Consider the following 21,127-nt stretch of genomic DNA (forward strand, 5'->3'; position numbering starts at 1 on the left):
TTTAAATACGAGGCGCATTTACCATCTTTCTGGATTTATAGAATCTGACAAAAAAAAGTAATGTTGAAACCGAAACTTTTGTTTTAATCAAGTCAGGAATGTGATCGTATATCAACATACCTTATTTCTATATACAACGACTTTCGCTATAACAATATTCATAACCGTGTAAGTTGCTGAAAATATAAAAATAAATTGAAGAGTGTAAAGCTTAATAAAACAAGCAAAACTTGAAATCCCCTGGGATTTCAATTCAATTTGAAGTAGGTCTGTTGGCGGAATTGATATATATATAGTTTCGTTGAAAAAAATCTCTAGGGTCTATAATCTATATGCACAAAATAATGAGGGTAATGCATTTGACATCATTCTGAGCATACGCTGCGCTAAAATTATATTTAGCGCTGCTCAATCCGATATTATCATTATTGATAATATAATGGGAAAACTTCGGCATTCCTGATAAAACGGAGATGATTGAAAATTCTGGAATGGAATATATTACCTACAACACAATGGCCGGCGGCAACAATGCCTCAAGCTTGGTATTCCAGCAATGCTGTATATCAAAAATACACAACGAGTTTTTAATTTAGTTTACCTGGTACCTGCGAGCAATTCCAATACCTTTGCGATGCAGATCCTCTACCTGAGTACAATTTATTACCAATGCTTACGACGTTACAATGTCCTAATAGCGAAGAGAACAACACGATTCACAAAGCTATCACCTGCTGAGTAGCGAGCAATTTGAGGAAAGTGCAGAGCAGATGCTAAAAAAAATTAGTAAGGACAGGCAATTGAAGGTTAGGCAATTAGAAAGCAGTTTGAAGAGAAGCTAAATGAGTTTTGGTTCCAGCATATCCATCGTTTTTGTCTAAATCTAAGAATAAGACAAGACATTAGGCTTGCACGTAATTGACAAAAATCAATTCCGTAATTACGGCAAAATCAATTACGTAATGACCCCGTAATTGCGATATTTTTCCACGCATTTAAACCTATCGTAACAACCAATTGAATCCACTTTTTTTCCGAATGGGACATTGAAGTTGGGTTTTCCTATTCTTGGCAGTACTACACGCCGGCGACAGATGTTAAAGACAACTATCAAGGAGTGAATTCAAATTAATTTTATTCTGATTTTTATCTTTTGTGTTAGCTTTGGTTTTTCTTTATCACCTTCGCAAATTAACCGTCCCATTTTTATGCGATCAATTTTATTTTATCACTACCGACACTGGTGTACGGATATTTATGGAAACGATAGTTTTTTAAAACCACCTGAGTACTGAATAAAAATTACGGGTTTCTAATTTATTAACCAACAACGATTTCCTCGCGACGAAGACTTGTTTTTGCAGCGTTTTCTGCATTATTCGACATTACTGCCTTGTTAGCATTTTTATAATAATGATTATTGATGTCGACCCATTGACGATATTCCTATTACCATGCTTCATTTTACATTCAATCATTTCGCGGACTGAATGTTTGTAACATTATTTGCGATAAATTTAGATCAAATATTATTTATTTGCGTATAATTTAAATACCGAACTTATATGACATGCCTTCTCCGAAAATACAAAGTTATATCGCAAAACAATGCATTTTGTGACATTTATTTTACACTCACAACATTTATTTGCTAACTCAAGTCGGCGATCCTATCGGCCAAGATTGACAAAAGTTTGGTCGAGTGCCGGTGGTATTCAAGTCGACGATAAATCAAAATAAGTTGCCGCATTTGGTAAGACAGTTAATCATATATGGCCGAAATATTGAGAGGAATTGTGAAAAACATCATGAGCAAGGCCAAGTTCGGAGTGATATATAACGATAAAACCGTTAACAGAACATCAAGATTTTGTAATAGAAAATGGATCTCGCACAGAATAAACACACAGGCTCATATTTATTTATATATGATAGCTTTTAAATTTTCAACGGTCCGCGAGGAATCCGTCGTTTTGGTTCATTACGCAATCTCTCTTTTGTCGTCATATTGCTATTTGATTAGCGCGACATTAATTATCACGGCGAGGTATTGGCGCGAGTGATCAATCGCTCTTTTCGCTTATTTGGTTCCAATTCGTCGCGAAAGCTCTTCGTTAAATTTCACAAGATAGTCGTGTTGAAAGGTTATGGATATTTTCCTGTTTATACCCCAAGTCTGAAATGAAACAGCCAAAAATAATATGATATTCCATGTTCATATATCAAGTGTTGATATTAACAATAAAGAATGGTTAAGCATTGCTAATCCACACTTGGTGGGGAATTCCCACTATTCAAACGCGTGACTATAAAATAGAATAAAATAGAAACGGAACATATATACCATAAGTAACGGAAAACTGGAACAAGTAAATAATACATAAAAGTAAAATGGATACAAATGTTTGATAGACCATGTTTGATAGATTGATCTCCTGCGTTCATTAGTCATTTCAACCGAAGAAGTTGAAACCGGGCGTGTTAGCGTCCATCTGTCTTAACACAATTCTCCCCCCTATCTACGGTTATATGTACATTGGCCATGGCCATGCTAGATAAGATGCGAGAGAAGTTGAAACCAGGTGTGTTGGCGTCAATCGGTCTCAACGCAATTCTATCCCTTATCTACGGTTAAGTTGCGGGGAAGTTAAAACCAAGTGTGTTGGCGTCAAACGGCCCTACTCAGTTCTTGCCCCATTAACTACGTTAATAATTTACATTGGCCACGCCAGATAAGTTGATAATAGGTTAGTAAATGGCAACGCGTCATGCCTTCCTTCACCTACGTAACAAGAGAGAGAAAAACGGCTGCGAATACCGGAACTCTAACTTCTTCTACTTGTTGAGCTTTCATTTTCGCAATCGACGAAATTGACTGCTTTGAAGAAAGCTCGTTTCAATGCAATAATTACGACTTTACGTAATTCGTAACTTCCCTTCCGTAACCGTAAATAATTACGTAATTCCGTAAATCCGTAAATTACGTGCAAGCCTACAAGACATAAGACAAATTTGACAGCCAAGTATTTGGGAATGAATCTTGGCGATTTTCAACTATTTCTGACTTATATAAATGTCGGACCTCCAGAAGTATGCGCACCAAGATGGCGCACAACGTGAAAATGCTATGTGTGTGCCGGTTAGGATTCAGGTTGTACGACATATTGGTGCGCATACTTCTGGAGCACCTAAATGTATTATGTATCTGACTGACCATCTGCATTAGTATTTTACGCCACGTTATGAATATTCAAATGCAATTTTATTCAAGTTGGGAATTAATGTTTGTTGTTACATTTCAAAATTAATAGGGTGTGTTTGAAATTTTAGGAGGGCAGGTTTTCGCCCCCTATAAGGGTATGGAAATCACTGATCTCAGTTGAAAAAAGTCATGCCTTCAAATATGACATTTTCTGTCTCAACATATTGGCTGCAGGGTGCTCCCGAAGTATGCGAACCAAGACTGCGGACATCGGAACGTAACATGGGTACCAGGTTAGGGTTAGGCGATAATTTTTTTCCAATTTTCCTTATTTTAGTCCTATTATCAGTTCGAAGACTAGCCAAGAGCCTCACGTAGTATTTATACCTAAAATTATGGCCCAACCCTAACCTAGTACACATATTACTCCACCACTTATAATGCCACAAGATCAGTAACAAAAAAACACTATTTGTTGTACCTGCAGCTACTGGAAAACCTGTGTTGAATAAAAGTGCGGCCCGCAGGTTTCAACCAGTTATTCGTATCTGGCCCTCTTGCAACAAAGGCTGTATAGAAAGATTTTTCTAGGACCGACGGTCGTTGACACATACATACTATGGTTGGTATTTGGTCAACTTCATTTCTTACGTTTATTATCAAGCAAGTATAGGCCCGTATTCAGTAATAACTTCAAATTCAAGAAAAGCCATGAAGAGTTGGAGTGGCGACTTGATACAATGTCATAATATCAAAATCGTACATAAGACCTGTGTTCTGCTTTCAGGAAAGACCCCAGATGCGCTTACATCAAGTTCGTTATGAACTGTTACAATATTCAATTAAAGATGTCAAACAATAAAACAAAAATCTAGTTCTGAGTTTAACCCGATCAAAATCTACTAGTTGTTCCCAACTCAGAATTGCTTCCGTCAAAATATCTCCAATAAAATGTATCTAAAGTCTAATAATATATAAAATCATAATGTTTCACTCCCAACGTACAAGTCATTGAAAACCGACATCTGAGATTTTGAAATTTTATTATGAAAAATATATATATATACAATATATAATAAAAACAACAAAATAAGTTGAATTGTCATTTGTCCTTGTCAGTGTCTGAAAAATATAATAAAATTATTTTCTAATTTGATAAAATGTCAAAATCAACTTCACTTTAAAAAATATATAAGACGTACACAATTTTATTGTAATAAAAGATTGGTAACTACAGTCAAATCTTTGAAATCAAATACATCAAATTGATGTATATAAATATATATATATATATATTACGTCAACGTACCCGATTCTTTCCCAACGGGGTTTGCGACGACATAGTTCATAGCCGCTTGAATTGCTGAGAATAGAAAAATGCGTTGAAGCCTCTTTGGGGCAAAAAAAATATCGTAACTGATATAAATCTAGTGAATCATAATTTTTAAATTTGAACTTTTTTTAGATCAGCTACAACAAATAATTATTTTGTGAAGACTATCAACCCTGATACTTGTTGAAACAATGCCTTCGAAGTCATTTTATTTAAACTATACAATATTTATTATCCATTTGACGGCATAGTTTAATGTTATTGATATGCACGGATGTGATATATATCAGTTGAATATTACTGAAAATATTTATATATTTCTGAATTGAAATTCTGGATTGATATACAAAGATCAATTGCATAAGATAATTAATTACCTTCGTCGACAATGACTTTCGCCTTTTCTTGCAGCAGTATGTCTGAAAACAACAAAAATTAAACCAATGGAGTATTTTTTCAATTGGTACGATCGTCATGTTTGAATTAATATAGAGTTGTAAGTTTTGAATGTAGTTTCTGGAAAAAGCTAGCCACGAAAATATCTGTTGCTGGGTGCATTTGATTATATTAATATATTTACCCTTTTCATCAACAGTCAGCATGAAGTCCTTTTTGGCAAGGTATAAAGCTGTAAACAAACACAAGGTAACTTGTATAAAAATCAGTTTGTCGTAATGCTTGGCTCTGTTTTACTAATATTACAGATTGTCCTGAGGCGTAACATAACTACTTTGAACAAAAAATCTCGTGATGTAACAAAAAAGGCTGTCAATTTAACAAACTACTGTTGTTTTTACACCTTGCACGACGCAATCCCTTGGTTAATGTCACAATATATATACAAAATAGCATTTAAAACCGAATTGCAAATCTTTATTTAAAAACTCACCAGTTTGTACTAAATTCTGGGCTTCAAGCTCCAGAAGAAAGTCGCCTGTAATTAATTTCATAATGTTGAGCTAACTTGTAGTAAACATCATATGTTAATAAATTTAGACTTTGCCATCAATATTAGATTTTGATTTTTACTGTGATAAAAATTTAATAATGATGAGAATTCAAGATAAATTGTTTAGGACGTGCTCTGTTCTACTATAATTTTTTATTTCGTTATATATATATCAATATCAAACCTCCAGTCTGAAGAACTCTTGTTACGGGACCTGGTGGTGCTTTCTCAACTGATTCTGAATACCAGAAACAAAAAGAAAATCAAAGTGCTAAATGTAAATTACGAGATTAGTTGGCGACATGTACAACTTTTTCTGTGGCCAAAACCCCTCTACATCTTTGTCAAACGATGTCAAACATATTTTTGAACCCCCAAATTGGAAATTATTCAAGCTTTTTTATTGATGAATTTAGTTTAGCTGAAAGTTTTTTCGATTTCCAGTGCCTTTACTTTCAATTCGAGCTGGAGTAAACGTAGATAATTTTTATATGAATACCTATAATGACATCTGCTTTCTTATCCTCAATATTTGCATCCTTGGAAGAAGTATTCAATAATTCTAGAAACATAGGTGTTTGATTTCAATTAGCAAAACTTCCTTATTGATTAAACCACACCTCAACAATAAATATATTGATCAAATACCCTATTAAGTTTGCCGGTACTCCTGAAGTATGCGCACCAAGATGTCGCATAACCTGAACCTTAACCTGGTACACAACCTGAGTTCAGGTTGTGCGCCATCTTGGTGCGCATAATTCAGGAGGTCCGGTTTGCCACTATTATTACACTCTGTACACTGTGAAAAGTTCTTTTTGTTTTGCAAGTATTAGGTTTTCTTTTACATATATATATATATATTCATAGTTCTTACGATCTACCCAATATTTATGGATAGGCAATCAAACGCGAGCCTCTGGAATGTTTCATTGGGCATCCGTTCCACCAAAAGATTGTCTACCACTGCCCTAATATATATACCTGCAACATGTCTCATTCTAAATACTTATACTCCACATACGCATACCTTCCGTGATATTTTTTCCGACACCTCCCTTGGTTAGAACCTGGCATTCTGTAATTCGATACATTCGAATAAATAAAGTTACGCAAATATTAAATTTGCTAAATACAATGTGATAGTAATAATATTCTCACTCTTTAAAACACTTTCAAACTACTTCTAGTTTTCAGTGAATTTTACTATACTTTTTTTGGTACTCCCGAAGTATGTGAACCAAGATAGCGGACATCGGAACGTAGTATGTGTACCAGGTTAGGGTTAGGCAATTATTTTATTCCAATTTTCTTTATTTCAGTTCTATTACGAGTTCGGGGACTAGCCGAGTGACTTCCGTAGTATTTGTACCTGAAATTATGGCCTAACCTCAATCGGGTACACATACTACGTTCCGGTGTCCGCCATCTTGGTTCATATACTTCAGGAGTACCCTATTTTTATTTAGGGGAAAAATCCCTAATGTCAGATAACTTGCAGCAGTTGTAATGAGTAAATAATGAGGTAAGCAGATATGGGTAAAAAGCAGTTTCCGGGCATATGTGAAAGGATTACGTGGGTGCCGGAAATGAGATTGGAGGGAGTGAGATGTGAAAAAGGCGGGATTAGTTAAGTGGAGTTGGACAAGGGGTTTCAGAATATAGGTAGAGGGTTGACAGAACATTATAAATATTTTACTCACCCGCTGGGTCCTCTCCTCTTCTCCTTGTTTTAGATTTCTAAATGGATTGAATTAAATGTATCGATAAAAACATCAATAAAAAATTATATTTGCATTTAAACCCTCATTGTAATATAATTCGAATAGTTTTATTTGCTTATAATTGAATTAGGCAATCGAAGTCTACATGCCTCTTGACTGTATACTTTGTAAAAAAACTTACTTTCGGAAAAATACATGTCAAACAAAACACCATCTGCACGAAGGTTTTGAAATTCTTCCATTTCTAGAAAATAAAATGGACAATATTTGTTGGTGTATTTACAATGTTTTAATGTAAATAAATACCGCAAACTAATACAAGTGTATATTGTCAATTCTATAATTAATAATAACTTAATTAGTATATTTGTTCAGCACGTCCAACTGCGTAGTATATTCGACGTCTTAAAATTAATAATAAAATTGTTCTAACAGCAAAATGAAACTTGAAATTATGATTAAAATTGATTAAATTTGAGTTTGAAGTATAGATTTATAGTTTGTTTGTAAGGTAAGTTTAATCAATGACATATAACATACATTGTTGTTATATGTCATTGGTTTAATTAGGAACTAGTCTATTCCCTGCTCTATGTTATGTTATAGTTCACCTTTCCGCCTCTTTTATTCTTCTCTCCTTTTTCGGTATTTATTTCCATTTTTGATCAAGATTATACGTTTGAAACGATTCATGAACAATATGCTGAATTTCAATTTCGCTTCATTTTTGAGTATATTTTAACCGTATTATGGCGTCATAAAAGCTGCGATATTTTTATACCATGGCGAATACGAATGCCTAAACCTCTCTTGAACACAGACAAAAATTCACTATAATATATATAAAAAATAGGCGCTGTGAGTTTTTCATGTGCCTGCTCTTGGTTTGGCTTCCCATACCCTGATCCTCTCATGATGTATATATTTACGGATGTACCGTGCCCATAAGCCACCACCAGGAGATTTCTAAACTAGTCAATAGAATATTGGGTCACGTGATCCATTCTTCCGCTGTTTGCAGGCCTTTCTCTATTTTTTACCGTCTGCGTTGATTTGTTCAGTTCCGCAATGGCAGCAGAATGGTGGGGTATTCTTTATTTATGAATTAGTAAAATGTGCTTCACTGAAAACAAATATGATTTCATTTGCAAAGATCAGAAGCAAGATCCTAGAAACTTATTTTGGCTTACGCTCACGTCAGGATTTTGGGGTTTGTTATTATTTGTAGTTGCCATTTACGGTACCGGTACGGTACCGGTACCGGTACCGGTATCAGTTTTTGCAGTTTTGTGCTGCAGTGTTTAGGTCTCTAAGTCAGTAGGTGTTGCGATGATGACATTGACATAACAACGCTGTACCAGTATTTGTGCTGTATAATGAAATTAGAACGACCTATCCTGTCTGCCTGTAACTACTGAACTAGTCCAGTACGGTACCGTAAAAGCGCCTAACTTCGGACAAAATTACTATACTTTCGTCAATAACTCGGCCATTTATTGTCCAAACGGTGCCAAAATTGCTCGGTAAAACATTCGTGCGGTAATTTACATTCCCTGCAAATTTCGGTTCAATTGGACTATTTTTACTATTGAAATAATCGATATTTCTTGCCATCTGACCGTTATCCTTCACTGCCCTAACTTCGGACAGTCATTTTCTTCACTGCGTAACCGCGACGCACAGAGAGAAAGAGGCTTCCTATGCGGATAACGTAATCACGTCGTTGCGTGAAGATAAGACGCTCGATCGTCATCGTAACATTGACGTCACGACGAAAATGCATTATTTGAAACTTCCGTCGTCCTATGTTTACATCTTTCGTTCGTTATTTTCGATACTTCCGATGAGTATAATAACACGTTAGTCATTTTAATCAGGAAATGCATACGAAATATATCTGATGCGGCCCGTTTCAATCCACAATTAAGTATTTTAACGGGCTTCTATCGAAGTCTTTGAAGTATTAAATATTCTCGACAGATAGCTTTTTTTATTCCGCGCGGTTATCTTTATAAATGATAATTTATATCTAACACAAGGTAAATCCGATTGTAAAGTTTAATTTAAAATTCAACTTAATCTTGTAAACATGTAGGTCCCGTTTATTTGTTGGAGATTAAATTTATTTTTAATTTCGAGTGAATAAAATTCACCCAGGCCGTATTCAATACCTGTCATTTCGACTACTAATCATAAAATAATGGTTAAGTGCAGTGCACTGTGCCATATGGACGTTGGAATTATCATAGTTTTATATATTCGATTTTTAACGTCATCGATTAAGTGTGACATGTATTTTCATTAATGTAATTTTGGCATATATTCATACATGACCGAACAAAATACAAAAATATTACGTTGGAACGCCGTCTTTATCTTAACGGAAATTGTCATATTGGCTCCGTTGTGTCTGGCGTCAAAATTCATTTCCGCGACGCAGTGTGACGTCGTTTCGGAAGTGAGCGAAAAATAATCTACGTGATGTTGACGTAATTTTTGACGCTGCGTGAAATCTTAATATTCTTACGGAATTTATAATTCAGAATTTTAGGTTTTATTTAAATCTCGTACGACATCTTGCGATCACTCAAATAAATTATATACATTGTTGTCGCCCTCTACCGAATGATGGTATTTTGACGACGATAGCTTCAGTAGGAGCGACGCTCTGCGCCGTTAAATGCCGGGCAGTCAATTTTCGGCAAAATTTCCGTTTTTCTACCAAAAAAATAATTATGCAACATTAAAAAAGATGAGAATAGATGTCGATATAACAGCGCAACCTATAATAATTAAAATTAGCAATATACGGCGCGTTTTAGCCAAGATATGGCCGTTCAAAAATTTTGTCCGAAGTTAGGGACTGTCCGAAGTTAGGCGCTTTTACGGTAGTCTACCTACCTGTCTAATTTTGATGTTAATTAGTCGAACCTACCAACATTAAAATGTTTAATTTTGTTTAATTAACGTAACTCATGGTTGCGTCGACATACGAAAAAATGAAAGCATCACCATAAAAAACTGTGGCAATCTGCGGAGATAAATTTTGTGATAAACTGCTCTATTATAATTAATTTTTATTTATATTTCCATACTCATTAAAAACAGAAGAATTAAAACTCTTAAATACCTCGACAATCTGTGGACATAAAATGTGCGGAAAACTGCCCGATTATAATTAATTTTTTAATTGTATTTTCGTACTCACAGAAGTGGTTTGTGGTTTATCGAACGGATGGTACTTTTTATAATAAAAATCAAGCAGTAATACATCTCTCGAATAGAGTATAGATTTATTTTCTCATTGCATCTCATAAAATTCATTTGCATATTTTCGGCGCCATTGAACTCTTTGCACTTAGCATCAACTTTTCTGCGTTTTGTTGCCATTTGCCTAATTATAATTAAATTATATGCTCAATAAACGAGTAATTGTGAATTATATAATTGGTAGGTTATAATATAAAGAATATATTCGTCAAAACGGATGTTTTGTTACGGTACCATAATTTAGTGAAGCGTCGCGGGCCGGATTATAGTGCTCCGTGGGCCGGATCCGGCCCGCGGGCCGTAGGTTGCCGACCCCTGTAGTAGTGTTTCATAGTGTATTTTAAATTGTCCACTAAATTTGCATTCGCTTTTCTTTTCTACAGGGTATTCAAATACTCCATTAGTGTTTAACAATAAAATGACTAGGGAATTGTCTTCCTCTCCAAGATATACACCTTTACCATCGGCACCCGATGATGAACCTGTCAATGAATCATTAGATCAACCACCCAGCTACAGTGATGTAGCATCAACATCAAGAAATGCTCCAGAACAAGATGAAACCACAGAGGACGCTACTTCTGACCTGCCCAAATGGACTGGAGAAGCTACTTTTGTTCCTCCATCATATAAAGCTGCGACTACTTTGCCATCATACAAGGATGTAGAAGAACAAAAAGAAGATGAGGCACGATTTAAGCTGATCGACGAAATGTTCCATTTGTCAGATTCCATGCATTCAAATGAACCACGATTGAATGGAATTGAAATTGGCACTGATTGTCTCTTCATCTTCGCATTTTTGGTTGCATTTCTCTTTAACTGGATCGGATTGTTTGTTGGTTACTTGATTATGTATAATTTAGCTGGTAGATATGGATCAATGTCTGGATTTGGCATGTCTATGATAAAATGGTTGACCTACATTAAATACTCTGACTGCTGTAATAATTACTTCATTAGTCAACATGAATACATCTGGTGGTCATTTGTATTCATCTCATTTGTGCTCATGATGAAAGGTATGGTGTGTTGGATGAGTGTTCGTAGACTCCGCTATTCGGGACAGGATTGTGATGAAGAAAATGCACGAGTTGTTGTAATAGAATAAACATTATAGCATAATTAAAGTTGTATTGGCAATATGAGAATATCAATATTTGCAGAATTTATAAATAAGTATTATTTTTTCGGATTTGGCCTGTTATTTGATTTAATTTTCTTAAACAATTAGCTTTTTAATTAGTATACAAATTAGTAATAGTACGTATGCTATTATTTGTATATTTTCTTTTTCGCTACATGTGCTTACAAATTTTTGTTGAAGATTGGACTGTGTGAATTGTTGTTTCATTAAGATTAAAGCCCTGGAATGACATATTCTTCTGGTTGGGATACCAGGTATTCCCCCTTCAGCTTTTGCCATTGTTAGGATTGTAAACGTCTATTTGTTGAACTACCGTATATATAACTCTGGTTTCACGTTACTGTTCATGTATATGAAATAGCCTCTGGCACTTTGTGTATACATCAGAATATAACAGGATAGATAGAAGCCTTTACACACACTTTTCATTTTATAAATAATAGTATTTCAAGCCTAACTGCATATTAAGATTGATTGTAATAAATGAGTGTGAAACATATCTATATGGTTTAATGAATTGAAAATTAGCCTTAATTATGGGGGATTGCTGATGTATATTTTCTTCGGTATTCCTAGCAACATTAATTTTTGTGGCACTGTTTTACTCCTATATATCATTGTGTTGATTCTACCATACCTGTCATATAATATTGAATGTGCCATACTGCCATAATAAACATTCAGTTTGAAGGTAAAGATATAATGTGTAGTTAAATTGATAGTACATTAATGATCTTTTGATATGTACTTTAGTTTAATATAACAACAATTTTGTTTCAGATGTGAAGGCTTAATTAATTTATGGTATTTATTAAAATAATGACTTCAAATTTTAATGAAATGTTATGCTGGGACCGGCACATGTTGATTGTAAAATTGTTTGTACACAGCTAAAATTAGAAAACTCATTATGTGGTCAATTCACTTTAGAACCAACCATATAATTTTGCGATTAATTAACAGTCCTTCAATATGCATGCAATAATTATTCTGTCAAATGACTAATTATGATTCTATCAAATATAAAGTGTTATTCAGACAAGTCTCAGTATATTTTTTGGTTAATGTAAAATTTGGATGGAATTATATAATGGTCACATCACATTTAAAGGTCATTATGTCCAAGATTTTACCAAGGCTTCCCCGTAAGGCCCCAATCTGTTTTTTTTTCTTTTTTTTAATTCTGAGTAGATTTTTTCTCGTTATTCTCCTATAATACACTGCTATTCTATGATATACTTAAAATGTAAATACAATTTTGGTGATTATTTTTGTTGTGGCATTTCATATTCAGCAGATCATGTTAAATTGCACTATATTGTTGTTTAAGCCATGTATAAATCTCAGCTAAGCTTGAACTAGTACTATAGGAAATTGTTGAATCTATTGGATGAATAGATTTATTTTGATTCTACAGATTTCTGTAGTTTAATTGAAGATAAAATGGTTTACTAATCATAACAGAATTAAAATTTATAAATTTAGAAATGCTCAACAAAATTGAATATAGTATAAAACATATATTGTGATATAATAGTCAATTTTGAATTTAATGAATTATAGAATTGCATTATGATGATTGAAAATTATGGATACAATTCAGATTTATGGGATATGTTTGTCTTTGATCTATATTTTTAAAAACATTATACTGTGAAAGCAGCTATTTATTAGTTAATCTCAATCGTTATTCCAATGATTATTAAGATTTGTATAAAGACTATTTTCTATAAACAGTTGTACAATATTATAATGTGCACATATCATTTGGCCTCTGTTCTGAAGAAGTACATCTAGGCATACTATACATTGTTTACTTTCACACAGTGAGCTTGATTCTATCTTATATATGTTCATTTCGGGTGGTCACCAATTGCTAATTTGGCATTTTTGTTTATCGATGAGTCTTATTGGATTGTAATATTAAGTGAAATTATTCAATATTGAAATCGATTTAATGATTGCCATGTACTATTGTAGGCTATCTTGTCATTCTTCCTTCTTTTATCGCTTTATATTAGTATAGGATTGTACATGTTCTGAAATGTATTGTGCTCTATTTAGATTTAGTTAATATGAGATGAATTATCATTCTCACTAATTTATCGATTGCAACCAAACAATAGAAATGTCTTCAAGATCAAGAAGTCGATCACGTTCGGGCAGTCGAAGTCCGTCACACAAGAGATCACATAGAAGGTAGGTTGTTTTCACACCTTGATTCTTAACAATGCTCTGTAAAAAACCACAGTGGATTTTTTTTCATTTGGAATTGCTTACCCAATTTATTTCACTACATTACACCATAGGTGAGTAGATGAGTTGGCATTGTGTTCAAACCTAAAGTCTCAAACCATGGGTACCAATGATGTTACCCAGGGGTGTGCTACCTGTGTCCTGTAGGGAAAATTGAGCAGCATGTGATAAAGTGCAAATTTTGAATGGTGTGCTGCCCACGAAATAAGTTTTTTAATTTAGTTTTAATCTGGTCTGTGTTAGTATTTCCAATCCCTTTGCGTTGCAAACCTATTACCTGAGTCCAATTTATTATCTATTTAATTTAGAGCTCGACCGATATATCGGCCAACCGATATATCGGGCCGATATTGCATGTTTGCCGATATATCATATCGGCCCAACCGGCCGATATATCTGGCCGATATATCAGCGTTAGTCGCTTTTCCACGTTCTAAAAAAATGAGTCCTTTTCCCTGGGAAATATCTGCGGCCGAGCGTTTTCTTTTTTTCGCTTCCCTCATTTTGCCTCTCAATGAACAGAGAGTTCTCTCCTATATTTCTCTCTTTTATCTCTTCGTGCGGCGCAAAATCCTCGCCTTCGAATATCTTGCGTCCCCACTAGACTTGCACATAATCGACAAAAATCAATTTTGTAATTACGGCAAAATCGATTACGTAATGACCCCGTAATTGCGATATTTTTTCACGCATTTGAACCTATCATAAAAACCATTTGAAACCACTTCTTTTCCGAATGGGACATCGAAGTTTGGTTTTCATATCACCGACAGTACTACACGCCGGCGACAGATGTTAAAGACAAATACCAAGGAGTGAATTCAAATTGTATTTATTCTGATTTTTATCTTTTGTGTTGATTTGATTTTCCTTTATCACCTTCGCAAATTAACCGTCCCAATTTTATGCGATCAATTTTATCATTACCAACACTGGTATACGGATATTTATGAAACAATAGTTGCCTTTTTTTTAAATCGACTTTCGTATTGAATAAAAATGTCGGGTTCCTGAGTTATTAATCAACGACGAGCGTATTCTTTCGTTCGATTATACCTGCGCTTGCCTCGCGACGAAGACCTGTTATTGCTCCGTTTTTTACATTATCCGACTTTGCTACCTAGTTAGCATTTTGCAATAATTATTGATGCTGAATTATTGACAATATTCCGATTACCTAGCTTCATTTTATATCAAATCATTTCGCGGCCCAAATGTTATAACATTATTTGCGATAAATTTAGATCACATATTAATTATTTAGCCGGCGGTAAATTCTTACCCGTAACTCGTTGTAAATTAATGCTAATAAATTCTATTTTGTTTTTTAATGTGCTGTAATTTGTATTAATAAAAGTGATTGAGTCGGGGAAAATAAAGTAGCCTTCTCTCTCTTTGCTCCATAGCGGCGGTAAAATTCGTTTCATGTCTATTTCACGGAGAGAAAGAAAAATACGCCTTCCGGAATTACAATCAACTATCACACATTCTTATTTATCGTTATCAGCGCCGAATAAAAAATATACCAAATCGTGAAGACAAAAAAGTCTGTCGGTGTTAATTGCGTTACGGTGATAACGCTCATAATAATATCATTTTGATCGTGAAACCAAACGCTCAAACGGGATAGCGACTTTACGTAATTTGTAACTTCCTTACCGTAACTCGAAATAATTACGTAATTACGTAATAATAATTACGTAAAGTGGACTTCTATAAGCTTTTTACTGATTGCCCTTTTTCTTTTGTGCTTTGTTTTTTCAAACTTTGCCTTCTGTTTTGTGCATTAATGTGTGTTCTTATTAATTGCTGTGAGACTTTCATCAATGATGCAAGCACTGTGTGGGACTGCTTTATTTTTCAACATAAACTTTTGATTGACTGAAACTGAATTTTTCTTTCTGTTTGTATTTATCGCGGTTCAGGCTGTAGATATCGGTATGTCGATATCGGTTATCGGTCACTAGTTGGCCGATATATCGTTATCGGTATCGGTGCCAAAAAGTGATATCGGTCGAGCTCTACTATTTATATGGCGTTACAATGCGCTAGAACTAGGTTGTGCGAAGCGAACAATGCATGTCATAAGATTAATAAGCAGAATTCATGTGTTAGCAACTTCTAGAAAGCCGTTGTCAAAAAGGTGTGGCCTGCTTTTCACCCAGTTATTTGTATCTGGCCTTCCTGTATCAAAGGTTGCACACCCCTGCTCTAACTACCTGGGTACTGCACCAAATTGGTTATTGATCTTCAATGTTCAATCTGTTTTGTGGTACGCATTCGAGTTAACGTTTGATCCACTTTACTTGTTTGGAAGTTTTGTAATAGGATTGGGTAATCATATAAAAACTTTATTGATTTTTGAATTTTCAACCGTTTTTTTCAATATGGAAATATTTTACATGGTTTAATGCGTATTCTTGGTTAAATAAAGCCAAGCTATATAACTGATATAATATAAACATGATAAACCATTGCAATTTATAGGAATATTCGAGATGAATCCATCAGTCCTATCAGAACAGCAAGTGGAGCTTCACTTCGAACCCCAAAGTTGTATAACAATAATAATTTGATGGGGTATAACAGAAATAATAATTATCAACACAACAATTATCAGAGGAACAACTACAACAATAGAGGATTTCAAAGATATAACAACTACAATAATTTTGGAAACAGGTTTGTGTTTTACTAAGGTTGTGAATGTATTACGAGGCTACTACTTATAGTACAAAATATTTTATTTCAAATTGGAATTTGTGGCAAAGTTTTAATGACCTCACTACGGAACAACTTCGAGTCGTATTATTGAATCAATTTTAATTATCTGAAATTAAGAAAATTTTGAAAACCGAGAGAAGAGAATATTTGGATATGGATCGAGATTTCCATTTTCATTGTGTTGTTTTTTAGTCTATTAATTTCATGTGGCCTATAATCTTTAGTGATACGAGCAGGATGTAGAATGAAATGAATAGGCAATATGTCTTGACTAGACCTATATATCTGAGCCTTTCTTGAACAGCGAAGGAAAATTTGAATGAAATATTGAAGCCATGCTATTCAAACCTTTTTTTATTTTTTCCAGATGGAATAGAGGAAGAGGGAATTACTATCGGGGTGGTTGGCAAAACAGAAACCAGTGGAATAATTATCAGCCAAGACAAAGATACCATTCTAGAAGCGATAGATCTCGTTCAAGATCGAGGTCCCGTGGGAGGTTGGTACTTCAATATCAATCCTTGATTTTCCCATGTCTTTCAATGGTCAAAGACTTGATGATATTCAACTAATTTTTGTAATCCAGTAATTTATATGAATATCGGTTTGCTTCATTTTGTTGGCTTATAAAGGTTGGATATAGCAATTTTCAATTTTTTACATTCAAATTTATAGATCCAGATCTCGATCATATTCACGGTCAAGGTCAGGAAGTCGTAGTCGATCACGTTCTTATGATAAACGAAGGAGAAGAACAAGGAGTCGATCATACAGTGGCTCTGGAAGGTTTGTTGTATTTTTTTTCACATTTTTATAGGTAAGATAATTTTTCTTTATTAAAATATTTATTGTACTCTGTCAGGTCTCGTTCAAAATCAAGATCCAAATCTAGAAGTCAATCTCCACGTAAAAGAGACAATAGTCCTGCCAAAGATGAATCAAAAGAGAAAACTGAAAATGGGCAAACGAAAACAGCAGATTCACAAAAAATGAGGTAGGCTACTTTACAATGCTGAATAAACCTAATTTGTATCTCGGGTGTCAAAATAATTTGTCGTTGTATCAACAGCCCTGATACATCTCAGTCACTTGATGATTCTTATGAAACTGGCGTTAAAAAGCAGGAGACGAAGGTTCCATCTGATGTCCCTGCACCTTCTGCTTTTGGTAAAAGTCGTTGGGAGACGCCGGAACATTCACCGAAAGTTGAAGACAAAGATGAAGGGTTGGAAAGCATTGATGTTGATTTGAAGGAGGTAGATGCTCGCTTCTGATATCTTTTGTTTTGGATTCAAGGCTTCTTATAATTGCACATACAAATGTCCATCTGGACAAACATGATTTAATTACAATCTAGAAATTTGTTTATACTCTTTCTATTGCATCTCTAGCTCATACACAAATTATAGTGTTCTAATTATAGTGTACCAATATGGAGGTAACTAGTTTTGTTCGCCTACTTTACATCAAGTTGTGTAAAGGGACTGAAACCTATTGCCAGGGGGTATGTTCACTTGGCTAACACAGACATTCCCAGAACTCGTAATAAAACTAAAATAAGGAAATTTCTGAATAAAATTATGGCCTAACCCTAACCTGGTACACACACTACGGGAGTACCCAAATTACTATTGCTATGAAAGTAATGGTTTCACAGTACAGAACCCAATTATAATTCATAAGCTTGTGTACTTAATTTCCGAGTCTATATTTCAAAGTGCATCTGTTATTGTGATTTTGTAGAGCGCTGAATTGGTATTGAGAAGCGTATGATCATTATTGATTTGGAATTGATCTTTTTGCATATTGGTTTTCCTTTTTCCCATATTTTCGGAACAATCAAACATGGGGCGGGCTATATATGGATATATATATATGTAAAGTCTTTTTAATTCATGCTCTTATTATACCAACTTCGCGAAATTTACCCAACCGCATTACATGGTCATTAATATTTCAGGATAAGATATTTGACCAATGGGATGATGACAAATTACGAGCATATTTGTTGAAATCAAAAGCTAAAAAATTAGGCAAGGATGGTAAAATGTTATTGGAAGGCACTCAAGCCTTGCCACCACAACATTCAACAGCCGTATCAAAACCAAAGAAAAAGAAAAGATCGAAATCGACAGCAGATTCTCCTGTAAAGGAGACTAGAGGAAGAAAGAAAAAACGTTCATTGAAGCAATCTAGATCTTCCTCTGCTTCATCGTCAAGCAGGTATGTTAATTATATTGCGAAAACATATTTGCAATAAATGAAATGTTCACCTGTATCTATACAAGTATAACGTTTTTTTCCACAAAATATATTTGTAAGCTTTCATTTGGGGCAAGAGATTACCGTATGTAATTCTTATCACTTTCATACTATCTCATTTGAGAATGTTTGGGCCATGTACGTTTCCGAGGTAGGAAGTAGACAAGGAGAAATGACTGGGAACTTTATACAAACATGTGAAATAATAATATAAACGTAAATGTAAAAATTTTTATAGAAAAATGTGATATGAAAAGAACAGTGTAATAATATATTTTCATTCTTCAAAGTTGTAATTTATATTGCAGAAATTATACCTTGTTGGGACAAAACAGGATCTGGCTTCCCTATGAAAGAATAATGGCAGCAATAACACCAAATTCACTGAATAAAATAGTGATTAAACATTGCTTTATGATAGGAGTTTTGGCTTCTAATAGTAAATGCATATACTGGTGAATTTTATGTCTGCCATCTTCTTTTACGTCACTCAGAAAATGCATTTTCTGCCAGATATTATTAGCATACCGTGCTTCATGATATTATTGACTTGTAATGCATACAAACTCTCACATTATTAGTGTTTATTAGAGTCATTGACACTTTCATTATAATTGATTGTTAGGAGAGAAAAAAAAACAAAGCTCATTTGTGATCAATATTATGTATTTAGGTTGTTTGGCGTAAACAATTTATTTCTCTTCCTTTGACTGTTGTACCATTGATACTGTTTTTTACTTAGGAATAAACAGATTTAATTTAATTGCTTATTATTAATAACATAAGTAGCAAAATAATTTAGCAACTTCAAATGTTTATTCTAAATGGTACAACTATGCAATGTATGGTTTGAAAAATTACATTTACAGTTGAATTGAGTATCACAATTGACTGCATACAATTTCGGCAACTAAAATTTCATTGCAACACAATGTGGTATGCATAAAAAAATTGAATGGGTATGCAGGTTGTTCCCATCATAACATATACATTGTAATTTAATCATACAGAAAACGAAATATCTAGGTAACTAATCATAGGAATAACCATTTTAAATAGTATCATGTGTTCATTGTTTAAGTTTGTACTGTTTTTATTTTCAGTTCATCATTTAGTCCAATACATAAAGCTCATAAGGATAATAGTAGAAATATTGAGGAAACAAAACAAGATGAGGATAAAGCAGCTGCTCTATCTAACATACAAATATATTCTCAACAGCAAAATTATTCATTAAGGTAAAACTGGTACATGTGTTCCTATTATTGATTTTTGCTCACAGAATGAGGAATCAGTCCCACGGTTAAGAATTGTTTTTAATCAATTATACATTCATAATCAATATCAACTATGTTAATGGTATGCCACTCCACAATTCTCCTTGTAGGGAATTTAATAAAGATTGATGAGTTGACACAAATGATAAAACCTCCATGAATAATGGTAATATATTTAGATCATAAAAATTGTGATAAAGGCCTTACTTAACTGAAAGCTCTGAATCCTTTCATTGCAGTAGTTATTGAAATAAAATGTATCATAAATTTGGTACATTAAATTACCATTTTCGACATTACCATTTCCGATTTTTTTTTACATTATTAAAATACCATTTTCAAATCTGTCTCGAAAGAGAGAAAGAAAAATATCATGTGAAAAATTCTTATATTGGTATGAATAAATAACATATGTTCCGTGGTTTAGTATTTATGTACAAAGACAGGAAATTTACGTAATTTGCTGATTTATAATATATATTTATATATTTAGAACTTCCTGTTGGAATGCCTGAATATGCGCATAGTTCTATCATGAAAAAACTAATTTGCACAAAACCGAAACTTTTCTGTATGTGTAATATGTACCACTCACCTAGTCTGTGTACCAGGTTAGGGTTAGGCCATAATTTTATTCCGATTTCCCCTATTTTAGTTTTATTACGAGTTCAGAGACTGTCTGTGTTAGCCAAGTGAATATACCCCACTGCCCATAGGCTTCAGTCCCTTTACACAACTTGATCTAAAGTCGGCGAACAAAATTAGTTAGCTCCATATTGGTACACATACTTCTCCCCGAAACACCTTATCATATAGTACCCCCAGTTGATAAAATTTAATATGTTGAATGTCTCAAAGCAAGGATTTTTGAATAAATATATTAGGGACTGCGTGAAACTAAAAGCACAGATAGTTTAGGCATTTTAAAAAATAAATCTAAATTTTATATGTAGTTGTAAAAAAATTCACAGCTTTGTCCAAGC

At 33.9% G+C, this 21,127-nt stretch overlaps 3 protein-coding genes across 4 annotated transcripts in view; 2 read left to right on the forward strand and 1 right to left on the reverse strand.

Moving 5' to 3' along the window:
* Positions 1–4,220: 4,220 nt before the first annotated feature.
* Positions 4,221–8,047, reverse strand: LOC120345033 (uncharacterized). Its single transcript, XM_039414407.2, has 11 exons — positions 7,820–8,047; positions 7,390–7,452; positions 7,188–7,224; positions 6,515–6,562; positions 5,984–6,046; positions 5,669–5,722; positions 5,425–5,469; positions 5,116–5,163; positions 4,913–4,954; positions 4,512–4,565; positions 4,221–4,324 (listed from the first exon to the last, which is right to left on the reverse strand). Exons 1-11 carry the CDS (start codon positions 7,865–7,867, stop codon positions 4,305–4,307), a joined length of 522 nt encoding a protein of 173 aa, XP_039270341.2. The 5' UTR covers positions 7,868–8,047; the 3' UTR covers positions 4,221–4,304.
* Positions 8,048–10,854: 2,807 nt separating this feature from the next.
* Positions 10,855–13,690, forward strand: LOC120345019 (NEDD4 family-interacting protein 1-like). The gene has a single exon (XM_039414384.2). The coding sequence runs from the start codon at positions 10,897–10,899 to the stop codon at positions 11,587–11,589; it is 693 nt and encodes a 230-aa protein (XP_039270318.2). The 5' UTR covers positions 10,855–10,896; the 3' UTR covers positions 11,590–13,690.
* The window catches only part of LOC120345017 (uncharacterized), a 29,924-nt gene continuing 22,481 nt past the window's right edge, over positions 13,685–21,127 (forward strand). The window contains exons 1-8 of one of the 2 annotated variants that reach the window (XM_039414382.2): positions 13,685–13,824; positions 16,369–16,563; positions 16,973–17,104; positions 17,281–17,391; positions 17,468–17,599; positions 17,675–17,861; positions 18,566–18,828; positions 19,971–20,105. In XM_039414382.2, the coding sequence (XP_039270316.2) occupies positions 13,754–13,824; positions 16,369–16,563; positions 16,973–17,104; positions 17,281–17,391; positions 17,468–17,599; positions 17,675–17,861; positions 18,566–18,828; positions 19,971–20,105 (1,226 nt within the window). In that variant the 5' untranslated portion in view covers positions 13,685–13,753. The remainder of the gene's footprint in view (positions 13,825–16,368; positions 16,564–16,972; positions 17,105–17,280; positions 17,392–17,467; positions 17,600–17,674; positions 17,862–18,565; positions 18,829–19,970; positions 20,106–21,127) is intronic. The other variant, XM_039414383.2, reaches the window with a different exon arrangement.

Source organism: Styela clava, chromosome 5, assembly GCF_964204865.1.
Source record: "Styela clava chromosome 5, kaStyClav1.hap1.2, whole genome shotgun sequence".
NCBI classification, from domain to species: domain Eukaryota; kingdom Metazoa; phylum Chordata; class Ascidiacea; order Stolidobranchia; family Styelidae; genus Styela; species Styela clava.